The sequence below is a fragment of the Xenopus laevis genome, chromosome 1S, assembly GCF_017654675.1.
Source record: "Xenopus laevis strain J_2021 chromosome 1S, Xenopus_laevis_v10.1, whole genome shotgun sequence".
Lineage (NCBI taxonomy): Eukaryota > Metazoa > Chordata > Amphibia > Anura > Pipidae > Xenopus > Xenopus laevis.
In genome coordinates, this window is record NC_054372.1 from 53,707,024 (window position 1) to 53,720,202 (window position 13,179).

At 36.1% G+C, this 13,179-nt stretch overlaps 1 protein-coding gene across 1 annotated transcript in view; it reads right to left on the minus strand.

The window, feature by feature from the left end:
- Positions 1–13,179, minus strand: part of fat4.S (FAT atypical cadherin 4 S homeolog) — a 188,033-nt gene that overhangs the window by 49,748 nt on the left and 125,106 nt on the right. The window contains exons 3-4 of the mRNA XM_018243327.2: positions 8,947–9,208; positions 5,241–5,591 (exon numbers count right to left, since the gene is read on the minus strand). Of these exons, the coding sequence (XP_018098816.1) occupies positions 5,241–5,591; positions 8,947–9,208 (613 nt within the window). The remainder of the gene's footprint in view (positions 1–5,240; positions 5,592–8,946; positions 9,209–13,179) is intronic.

Below are 13,179 nucleotides of genomic sequence, written 5' to 3' on the forward strand. Positions count from 1 at the left end.
TGGTCTGTCCCCATTATGCTAAATAAATTACTGTTAATAAATTACTGTTAATAAAAAGTGTGAAAACTAGTGATTGAACTAGGTCAAACTCCCAGTCTATGATCTGACAGACAGAACCGCCTCAGTCAACAGGCCCACAAAGAAAATGTATCATTTTGGCTAAATTGAAGGTTTGGTTCGCTTTTAGTCATGCATACATTAGTGTACAGCAGGGAGACAACTAATAGAACTTGCTAATCAACACTCAAGGTTGAGAAACAATGTTTGGTTTGGTTGGTTCAGACGGATAAATGTAAAATACTAAACACAATCTTAGCAGACACAAATAATAGATGTTAGAGCATACTGTACTGAACTGAATTCTTAAAGGGATCCTGTCATCGGAAAACATGTTTTTTTCAAAACGCATCAGTTAATAGTGCTACTCCAGCAGAATTCTGCACTGAAATCCATTTCTCAAAAGAGCAAACAGATCTTTTTATATTCAATTTTGAAATCTGACATGGGGCTAGACATTTTGTCAATTTCCAGCTGCCCCGGTCATGTGACTTATGCCTGCACTTTAGGAGAGAAATGCTTTCTGGCAGGCTGCTGTTTTTCCTTCTCAATGTAACTGAATGTGTCTCAGTGGGACATGGGTTTTTACTATTGAGTGTTGTTCTTAGATCTACCAGGCAGCTGTTATCTTGTGTTAGGGAGCTGCTATCTGGTTACCTTCCCATTGTTCTTTTGTTTGGCTGCTGGGGGGAAAAAGGGAGGGGGGGTAATATCACTCTAACTTGCAGTACAGCAGTAAAGAGTGATTGAAGTTTATCAGAGCACAAGTCACATGACTTGGGACAGCTGGGAAATTGACAATATGTCTAGCCCCATGTCAGATTTCGAAATTGAATATAAAAAAATCTGTTTGCTCTTTTGAGAAATGGATTTCAGTGCAGAATGCTGCTTGAGCAGCACTATTAACGGATTCAATTTGAAAAATGTTTTTTTTCCCATGACAGTATCCCTTTAATAAAAGAAAAAAACTAAGTACCTTTGTAAAGGAACTGTGATTGCAATAAAACTCTGTTGCATGCTTAATGAATGTAATATTTAATAGATATAACATAACTATATAATAATAATAATAATAATAATAATAATAATATTTAATAGATTTAACATAACATATAATAAGTTAGTTCCTTAGCCCAAATTTTGTTGGCTGCTTCATTCTAATGCTCAAAAACTCATTGGATAGGAGGAATAACTAGTTGTATCAGTAAAATGACCAAGGTTGAGAGAGAATTTTTGCAGCAGGAAAAAAAAATACTTGAGACACCACACTAATAAAACATTTAACATCTCGATAACTATAAGAAAAATAAAAGTGAAATATGTCATTAAACACCCTCTACACTGTTGGCATAGCTTTGACTACTCTCTTTTCAGTAGGTCTCGTGTTATTTCACTAAAGTCGATTGTACATTTTTGCAGCTGCACTTTATAAATCAATGCAATATGCAATCACACTGAAGTTTTCATAAAAAATGATCAACCACATACATTATGGTCTATTATAGAGTTTACATTCATAATATGATTTATTTTATTTGTATTGCGGCACACTTTGTTTTAGTGTTAAAGACAATCATTTCACGTATTTTCTTAGTGAGTTTTTCCTTCCGCTTTTTCAGAATTTGCACAAAAATACTGCCAAGCACAATAAAGAAATACTTTCACTTACAGAGATTTGTGGTGTTCTTTTCATGTCAGTGGATTTATTTATTTATTTTGGCAATGATGTCTCAGAGCGTTTAGCCTGGAACAGTCTTCGAAATCAAAATCAATGACAGGAAAGAACTTGCAAAATAGATTTTAAATGTCCTATAGAAGGAGAATTTGAAGTCATAAAAAATATTTCACCCCCCAAGGTGGAAATATTGTTCCTATCCATGCTATATATGTTCCACCAGGGCTGGTGCTCAATTCATAGCAATGCAAAGAAGTTAAGGCCATATTGAGTCATGTACATCCATGACACACCCCAAAATGTGCAGAATTCCAGGAAGAACCATGGAGCTTTAGTATAAACTAGTGTGGCATTTACCTTTGGGAGACTTGCTTCCAGTGGGTTATAGCAGGCCTACTCGTCTGATTGGCCCTTATCACTAGCAATTTCTTTAATAGGACCCTATTGCTGAAATTATTGTTTTGGCAATAGGGGCAGAAAGGGGAAGATCACAAAAATGTAACTTTCCCTTGAATAAAACTAATTAGAAATGTATAATTTCATTACACAAGCATTAAGCATGTGATCTTGGAGATAATATGCCATAATAATGAGGTAATATTACCAATATTATCTCAAAAGGTGATTATATGATAAACCATCATGGTGATTCTTTCTCAGGCATCAATGTTAAAGGAAAACCACCCAATCTGCCAAAATTACCTGCCATTTCCTTTGCTACAGTCATACCTGAAACCCCAGCCATAAAATGATGTCTGCTTCTTAGATACAAAGGATGCCTTTCGTCTTGGAATTCTCCCAATTTCTACAAATGGGCTAATTAACTTCTACTCATGTTTCTGCAACTAAGATTGTGAGAGAACATGACAGGTGATTGTCAATGGACACTTATCTCAGATTGGCTTGGTTGCACATCATTTTTATTATTATAATGGGTGCATAAGCATAATCTGTTAGCATGCCAGAAAGTCAGCATGGAAATTTCAAGCAGGTACAACAAAAAAATGGAGCAAAACAAGTAATAAGTTCTAATTAAGAGATAGATTAATTTACCTCAACATGCTAACCATTAGTTCTTATGACAGTTCTCCCTTTAAAGAGAAAGATATGAGATCTCTCTTTAATTGTCTGGCACTTTACCAGCACATCTATCCGATTTATAGCACAATTAAAATATCACCCCTGCTATGAGGCATGAAGTATTTTAGAAATCTAAATGAATGCCTTCCAAAGGTCACTTCATAAAATGCTGAATATTGATTTTGCATAGTGCAAAAAAAGTCCAAAACTATACACTGGTTTACATTAATTAAACCCTGTATGTTTTGGGTGATTCTCTTAAACCCAATATAATATAATCCAGTATATAAGGTAAATGAATATTGCATGTCGTTCAAGTTATTAATTATCTGTAATAATTCAGAGATAGATGAGAGTGCTAGATAATTGTCTACCCCTAGCACCAGTACTCTGCAGGTACTAGAGTTCACCAATGCACTTGGCTTGGCAAGCTTTGGGATTTAGTAAAGCTAGTTATTTCTAGAGTGTGAATGAATTAGGTGAATTGTTAGCGTGCTTGTTGTCTTAATGTATATAATAATGAAATACATGAAAAGTATCAAGTTAGCAGTGAGCTTTTACTAATGACCTTTACACTCATGGTGTTTTTTGAATATACAAAGTTGGTGCAATGTGAAAATTAAACAATTTGTGCAGTCGTGCAATTCATTTGATTGTGATGATCCACAGTACAGTAAGTGAAAGAAAAAAAAAAAATTGGTTGCAAGAATACAGCAATGATACCTGCCACCAGGTGATGCTAGTGTATTTTGGTGTATGCACAATATATGCTTTAAATTAGTTTTAGCAGTGCTGTGCCACATAATAAAGCCTAAAATGCATTCAAACCTTATTTATTAGGCTCCATCACTTAATCCAACAGCTAGTCAAGATATGTCTATCTATCTATTCATCTATGATCATGGTTGTAAATTAATCTATCTACAGAATTAGTTAGAAGCTGTATACAGAATCTTGAAAGTCTACAAGGCTTTGAAATTTGGCATATTTTATTATACAAATTTAAAAATCTTTATTCTAAAAATCTGTATAAACACAATAATGTATAGTTTCTCATCAGGAAACCTCTGAATTACAGAAAAGCCATCTCCCATAGACTACATTATAATTACTTACATCTCGAGGGGAAAAAAAAGTAAAGCCCCTTTTTTTCTTTCTTCTCTTGAATATTTATTATTAGCCATGTTTGGAAAGGCTTAGCCATCCCTAGTCTTAGTGAAAATATGCTCATGAGCCTGATATAAATAATGGCTAATAAAGTGCCACAAGTTGGACTTCTTTAGAATAAAAACAAAATACCAAAAGATAAATATTGGACATAAATAGATTTTGGGAAGCTTCATTGTTATAGGTGAAATATTTTAGACAGACGTCATATGAGTTGCTCACGCTATCTGTTAAAACAAATATTTAAAGCTATTCAATCTAACAATTTACAGAGAAGCTAAATGATGGCTGTCCTTGTATAGAATTAGTATGATGCTTATCTAGTAGATAAACAATTTACTTAAACCATCATCTGACAACTACAAGTACTGACATACGCAAAAAGAAGAAAATATATATTTATTACTCTGCCTGTCTTTAAAAGGTCGCATCTAGAAAAACAATTTCTAAAGGGGTAATATATCTTATTAAAGTATGGTTTGTTGTTCCCTTAATATGGAAAATAGACAGAGTAGCAAGAGGCCCTCACTTGTACACACTAACTCAAAACAGAATGTTTCTTCTCTATATATTTGAATTAATACCAGTGAGTGGGAGCTGTCATATTATTCATCTTAGTTGATGCATTCTCTGTAGCAGTAATGAAGTAGTGCTATTCGAGCCATGACCAATGCTTGGAGAATGAATGTTCTGCGTGCATACACTGAATATACACCCTTTTCATTAGCAAATAAACATATGTGGAAAACAGCTAATGGCTTCATTTTTCTTTTACATCCCAAAATGGAAGACCTATTGCAGAATACAAATTTGCACCCAGGGTTACCTGTACTATTTGTAATTTCTGCTGTATGAACAAGATATTTATATTGTGACTCCTTCAATCAGGTTTCTACATCAATCGGCTCATTTTATATGACATGCTGACCAAAGCCTGGGAAGATACACTCACTGACATGAATGGCCCACATGGGTTAATTGTTCATATTTTGGGTAGTTTTAATAACAGTGGAAAAGCTGAGCTAGTCTTCTAGGTATGACAAAGCCATAAACCATCACATGACTGGCAGAAAGAAAAAATGACATATTCTGTAGCAGTTTCCAAGAACCATGCAAGAAGTTTTCATTTAAGTAAATCCCCTTGTCTAAGCACCACTCTATACTCTTTACTCTTTCATCATACTTCAGGTTGATGACAGCATCCCTTTATATAGAAATCCTTGATTTATTTATTCTGTAGAGGAAGTTGAACGATACATACCATCATCAGCATCTGTGACATTAAAAGTGAGAATTGTTGAACCTGGAGGCAGATTTTCCATTACCGAAGCACTGTAAGAATTCAAGCTGAAAACTGGAGGATTGTCATTCACATCCAAGATGTTGAAATAAACCCTTACACACGAGTCTTGGCCACCGCCATCTTGTGCACACACAGTGAGAACGTAATACTGCTGCAATTCATAATCTAAAGCGCGTGTTACATTGAACACGCCGGTAACTGGGTTCAGAAAGAATATGCCGTCATCATCGTCATCACTAACAATGTAGGTGATTTCTCCATTGACACCAGAATCATCATCGGTTGCTAATATTGCAGCAACTATGGAACCTGCAGCACCAAAACAAGATAAAAAAACAATGAAGACAATATATACATTGTTTGTTGAAAAGTGAGTCTATAAAATATATATATTCTTTAGTTTCATCGATACACAAACCAAAATGGTATGATGCATCTATGCATGTTACACAGACATGACACCAAATCTTTATACAGGGTATGTTTTGGCTTTTGAGCACCATGCAGAAATCAAGAAATGGCATCCCAAATCATTTCTCTTATTTGAACCTTTGAGGACTAAATTGAAGACACTGAGCATGAGCATGGCCATTACTTTTTGTCCACCCACACAGAGCTTCTTTGTTTTTATCTCTATTTAAATTGATTAACGCTAAATGCTGAATGTGAATGTGGCATCAGGACATGAGCACATTTATTTATATCGAAGGACCAAGGTATCCCCTAAGGCAGTGATCCCCAACCAGTAGCTCACGAGCAACATGTTGCTCTCCAACCCCTTGGATGTTGCTCCCAGTGGCCTCAAAGCAGGAGCTTATTTTTGAATTCTAGGCTTGGGGACAAGTTTTGGTTTTATAAAAACCAGGTGCACTGCCAAACAGAGCCTCAATGTAGGTTGACAATCCACATAGGGGCTACCAAATGGCCAATCACAGCCCTTATTTGACATCCCAAGAACTTTTTTCATGCTAGTGTTGCTCCCCAACTCCTTTTACTTCTGAATGTTGCTCACAGGTACAAAAGGTTGGGGATCCCTGCCCTAAGGACTTCCAACTTTTGCTTTGAGTTGCATATAGCAAATTGCATATGTGACAAGCAGTAATGAAATTATTGAAACTTTTTGCATCTGGAGAGTCCGGGGGAGAAAATATGGGTACAGATTTGCTGGAAATGTTCAGAAGTAACATTAATGTGCCATTGATCATAGAAAACTCCTACAAATTAGCTTTTAATGCTTCAGCCTGCTTAATACGGACATGCAGTAGTAAATGTATCTGTAAAATCCATGATCTAAACCCAAGATATCACATGGCTTAGACCAGGGATCCCCAACCTTTTGAACCCGTGAGCAACATTCAGAATTAAAAGGAGTTGGAGAGCAACACAAGCATGAAAAATGTTCTTGGGGTGCCAAATAAGTGCTGTGATGGGCCATTTGGTAGCCCCTATGTGGATTGTCAACCTATACTGAGGCTCTGTTTTGCAGTGCACCTGGTTTTTATACAACCAAACCTTGCCTCCAAGCCAGGAATTAAAAAATAAGCTCCTCCTTTGAGGCCACTGGGAGCAACATCCAAGGGGTTGGAGAGCAACATGTTGCTCACGAGCTACTGGTTGGGGATCCCTGGCTTAGACCATAATGAGTACAGGAAACTATTGTGAATGGCCTTGAAAGACATAAGCACAGAATCCTCTCTAGGTTGTGGGCCATACACACTAAATTGTATTTTAGAAAAGCCAGTTGACAACTCAGAGAAAAAGATTAGTAAGAGCACCATACTCTGCACATGAGAGAGATCATTCAGCTTTAATACCTGAAAATACCAGTTCCTTATTTATTAGATACATTCATCACAGAAAATGTTTAATACAAAATAAATGAACAACAAATGTTTTCATCTTATGATTAACATTCAATTTGATTATAACACAGTTTTGGCGAGTCTTTCTTCCCCAATTATTTGGTACGTGTCCAGGTTAAAAAATAAAAGATGACAGATGCATCTAATAAAATAGTACTTGTTTGAAAAAATGCTTTCAAAAGCAAACCTAATACTACCATAAAAATTCACCACATTTCATTGTTTTCCTTTTCCCAAATAGGAGATACTGACACCAGAAAATAAACTTTTTTAATATCTATCATAACATTATCTTTGAATGCTATTTATAATTTTGCCATAAAAGTATTTGCCTGATGCTTTTGCATTACCTTTCTTAGCCCATGTTCCTCTATGAGGGGGCTGCTATATTTGTGCAGCAGTAGTTGATTAGCATTAGAAACTCTAATGAGATGGGAAAGTCAGGTTGGCTAAACAGTCAGGTTTATGAACTTAAAGGAGAAGGAAAGCTACTGGAGCAGTTTATTGCCAGTAGATTAGCCACAATAGTGCAAGCTATAACACTATATTTATTCTGCAGAATGCTTTACCATACTTGAGTAAACAGCTCTTGAAGTGTTCTGTGTTTATTTTTTTCCTTAAAGTATCACTTTAAGGAAAAAATAAGCACATGTACAAGTGAACAGCAGATGATCTGGCTTTGCAATAGTGGGGCTCATTTATAAATACTGGGCAAATTTGCACTTTGGCAGGACCCCATAGAAACAGTGGTTGCCTTTTTTTCAGCTAGCTGCAGGTTAAGCAGCGAATACAAAAAATTTGATTGGTTGCCACGGGTTACTGCCTGAAGGCAAATTTGCCCAGTGTTTATAAATGAACTTCAGTTGGCAAAAGAACACCAGAATTTATTTTATCTGCAACTATTGTGCTTGGACAATCAACTACATTATGACTGCACAACAATATACATCTATGTATCTATGTTAGGTAAGCTCATGGTGTAGCTAGCATATTGGACCTTCACTTGCCGCATCAAATCCTTGTATTCTATGCAGAGAAGCATATTTGGAACTGCGGCTGCTTTTCAGAACATGTCTTTATTGCTATGACTTTCATTATGACTTATGATAATGCATGAAAATGGAAAATATAATGTAATATCTACACCACAGAGTTTTGTTTGAGTTACTCTATCATTTAGAAGATTTGAGGGATCATTTTTAAAATGATATACGGGGCACTGAACTGGATTTATTTTTTGTAGTTAAGATAATTGCTTGTAAATAGCTGTTGAATCCAACCAAAATTGGCACATAATTCTATGGCCAATAGCACAAACATAAACCATTCTGCACTGACATCCCCTCTGGCTTGTCTGTCTTACCAGAAAGAGAAGAATAACTGCAAATTAATCTTTGTTCAGTACACGTAACAACTTTCAAAGAATATCTGTGATGAGATGCCACAATAAATATGTTTATTTTTGCACTAAACTGCTAAAAGAAAAGGTGACAAGAGGCTTCATGTGGATGATGCCAGACCAAGCCTGTATCAGATCATAGGTACCATACATATTTATACAGTAAAGCCAATTTTCCAAGCTTTAACATTGTGTGTTTCAGTGCATTAAAGACTCATACAAATGTTGCTGCTAGCTCATTTTTACAGGTACAGGTAAGTTATAGGTAAATTATCCGGAAACCCATTATCCAGGAAGCTCCAAATTACGGAAAGTCCGAGCATTCTGGATAACAGGTGCCATACCTGCATTATAAAGACATTTTTAAATGGCCACTGCTTGTAAAATCAGAAAACTGCTTTACCTGGTATTGTGTCTTCTGTCACATCAAATGAGTACACTGCCCTTGAAAACTTGGGTATATGATCATTCACATCACTAATAGTGATATTAATTCTCATGTCGGAGGACTGAAGCCCATCATCAGCTCGGACAAGTAGGGAATATTTAGAGCGGCGTTCTCTGTCTAGGCGTTTTGTGGCAATCAGGTCCCCTGATTCAGGGTCGATGCGGAAGCTATCATCGGCACCACTTATGATAGTGTATGTCACCAGAGCATTCGGACCCTAAAAGAAAATTAGTTGTGGTGTTATAATATTAGCATTATTCTATCTCCATTGATCTTCTAATCTGCTCCATTTGTATTAACATATACCATTCATTATTCCTTTGTTCTTGTTCAGTTTCATTTTGCAGAACAATTACAAGGGCATTTGAAATTTGTGAGACTCCTGCTTAATGTGGTATTTCCTCATAAATCCATTTAAAGAAAAGCTATTTTAAATGCAAGTGTTTAAATCCTCAACGGAATCACCCAGTTCTAATATGTATATAATAACTTGGCAAAATATTGGGCAAACACTTCCTCTTATAAAATATAAGGATACTATGGGGCACATTTACTTAGCTCAAGTGAAGGAATAGAATAAAAAATACTTCGAATTTCGAAGTATTTTTTTGGCTACTTCGACCATCGAATTGGCTACTTCGACCTTCGGCTACGACTTCGAACCAAATGATTCGAACTAAAAATCATTCGACTATTCGACCATTCGATAGTCATAGTACTGTATCTTTAAAAAAAACTTTGACCCCCTACTTCGCCACCTAAAACCTACCGAACCTCAATGTTAGCCTATGGGGAAGGTCCCCATAGGCTTTCTAACTAATTTGTGATCGAAGGAAAATCGTTCGATCGATGAATTAAAATCCTTCGAATCGTTTATTACTTACGATTATTACTTACCGTAGATCGTTCGATCGAATGAATAGCGCTAAATCCTTCAACTTCGATATTCGAAGTCGAAGGATTTAACTTCGACAGTCGAATATCGAGTGTTAATTAACCCTCAATATTCGACCCTAAGTAAATGTGCCCCTAGGAGTCTTGTCACCATGAAAAGCAAGACTCTTACCCCCACATGTAATAAAAGGCACTAAGTTTGCCCAGGAGCAATAACCAGTAGCAACCAATAAGATGTTTGGTTTTAAACATGTGACCTGGAAATTCTACCTGCTGATTGGTTGCTATAGGTTACTGCCCCTGGGCAAACTTAGTGCCTTTAATTACATAACCCCATTAATACTCTCATATAGGTAGTATATTATACAGAAACCCCTAATTTAGAAAGTTCCAAAATTGACCAATATAGATGCAGTGGATGTCCCATTGCAACCAAACAATTCTTAATTTTTGGCACTTTTGGTTACATTTTGTGATAATAATACAATAGGGCTTACTTACTTACTACAGAGCAAAAAAAAAAAAAAAAAAATAGTTTTGTACCCATATGTTCCTTGAGGTCCTCTGGAGCATATGTTGGCACAATTAGACTGAAATTCCTAGAAGTGATGTTCCATTGTGAGTATAAAACTATGGCTAATTATTGAACTTTGCTTTTCTGTAGTAAGTAAGCCCTATTGTATTATTATCATCATAAAATGTAACCAAAAGTGCCAAAAATTAAGAATTGTTTGGTTGCAATGGGACATCCAATGCATCCATATTGGTCAATTTTAAAACTTTCTAAATTAGGGGTTTCTGTATAATATACAGTTAGGCCCATAAATCTTTGGACAGTAACAACTTTTTTTCTAATTTTGGCTCTGTACATTTACACAATGAATTTTAAATGAAACAACTCAGATGCAGTTGAACTGCACATTTCAGCTTTAATTCATTGGGTTGAACAAAAAGATTGCATAAAAATGTGAGGAACTAAAGCATTTTTTTTAACAGGCTCTCATAAAAAATGTGTTCACTGTTGTCCAAACATATAAAGTGAGCACCCATCCCGAACAGGGGCCTCACAGCACAGGAATTTACCATTTATGAAGGGGGGGTGGCTAGAGGGATATGGTAGAAATAGTGCATGAACATTCATGGCTATTGATATTGCACAGAGCTGGTACATGGATTGCTTTAATTAGAGTGAAACATTAATATGGTATTTTCATTACTAGAAAGCACCTTTCTGCGCACTGTCTAGAACTTTAGTATATTTGTTTTATTGCGTGACTATAGAATTTATGTATACCACTAAGAAAATATGTTGAAAATATGTACTGTTGGGTAGACCCAAGGTCTGGATTTCAGAACCTTTGAGCCTAAGGTTGCATCAAAGGCTTTCAGCATGAGCACATTCGTTAAACATCTGTGCTCAGCTCCCAGGTCCTGGCCGTATATAGTATTGTTATATATTTTGTATAAACATCTTTAGAAAATGTAACCTTTCTCAAGTAACCACATTCTTTGCAGATTTCTTTCCTTACGTCTTACAATCCTGCTTCGAAAGCAAATGTTTCGAACCAACATAAATGTCTCATGAAGTCGGTAAAAATTGGAATAATCCAAACATTAACGGCCATGCAATTCACTGTTAAAATAAATATTAGATCGATTTTCATAGCCTCAAACCAAGTAGAGTTTAAGTAAAGTTCATCGCCATTCCCAATTATTCAATTAGGTCCTCTATTCATTTTAGCACTAAAATTGCAATCTCATGGCCTTGTTGTGTTTAGGTGTGATCTCAGATCTCCATCAGTGTGCGTTTGCCATTTTTTTTTACTATATTACTTTATTTATCTTTGTATAAAAATTGATAGATCGTCTACTTAATTAATGCTACAAGTGATTCCTGCTGAAAGATAAGCTGAATGCATAAATGCTTCCCTTGAGTAGTACAGGTGGCTTGGGATCTAGTTACAGACTGAGGATAGGGTTTATGTAACAATACTTGGCCCCAGGCATAATGTGCCAAATAATATTTGCCTTCCTCCGGATCAACTAGCAGTTAGGAAGGTTATATATAGATTTACAAGGTTTAACTTGATGGCTGTTTGTCTTTTTTCAGCCTAACCTACTATGTTACTATGTATTTATACTTGTCCTAAAATGTGACAATAAATAATTTAAAAATGAATACTTTTGTACATTTGCTTTCAACACAAATGAAGTCTTTCATTGCATTGCAAAAAGAGATGAAAAACACAAAATGTCCATCTCTTGGTAAGAACTTGTGGTTTTAGTGGTCCTATTGGTCTATTTGACCAGTCTGATGAAAAAGAAGCAAGGATCTGTCTGATTCGATCACATTTATTTTGTTTTAATAAATACAAATACAGGTAAATTAATTATATCCATTAGAAACGGTTGATCCAAAACAATGTTTATTAAATGTGCCCGTGAGTCAAAGATTGGATGTGGTATATATCTATGAACTGGCCAGATAAAAACAATAACATTTCTGTGCAGAAATACATATCAAGCTGGCAACACCTTAATGCAAAATAATAGTGGTATACGTGAACTATCCACTACCTTTTAAGTAAAGTAATACTTCCCAGTACTGTTCCCAAGCTGTGTCACCAGAAGATAATGTGACTTATCCAGTATCAGAGTGGGCTGACAGCTGTTACATAGCAGACAACTATTTAAGGGTCATAACAGAAGGCAGAGAGAGTGTTTAGCCAATACTTAGTTTCTTGTGAAAAAAAAAATGCATTCTCTTATCTAATTTCTAAATAAATAGGTTTCCTTATAGAACAAAAGTCTTTTTTTGCTAGGGAGACAAATAGGAGACAGGTAAGGTTGGCACATCAGGGACCCTGGCTTCCTGGTGGTATTTTCTTCACACAGTGAATAGCTAAGGTTTGCACATCATGGAATCTGGATTTTATTAAAGAAGGAAAGTCATTTTAACTTAAGGGTGCCAAAAGTTAGGCACCCCCATGTGGTTGTATTTACTTACCTGACACCCCAAGCCGGTGCTCCTACAAGAAGAAAACTGCACCGGCCCGGGGTTCTTCCAGCGAGAACCACAGATCAATCCTCTTCCTGCATCTTCTGTCTTCCTGTGGCTGTGCATGTGCAGTAGAGTGAAAAAACCAAACTTTAACGAAAAAGCCAGCTATTTTATTCTACTGCAGATGCGTCTGCCCTGGGAAATTTAAAGAAGCAAAGAAAATGATCACTCCGTGGTGCTCACTGGGAGAACCCCAGGTTGGTGCAGTTTTCTGCTGATAGGAGCACCGGCCT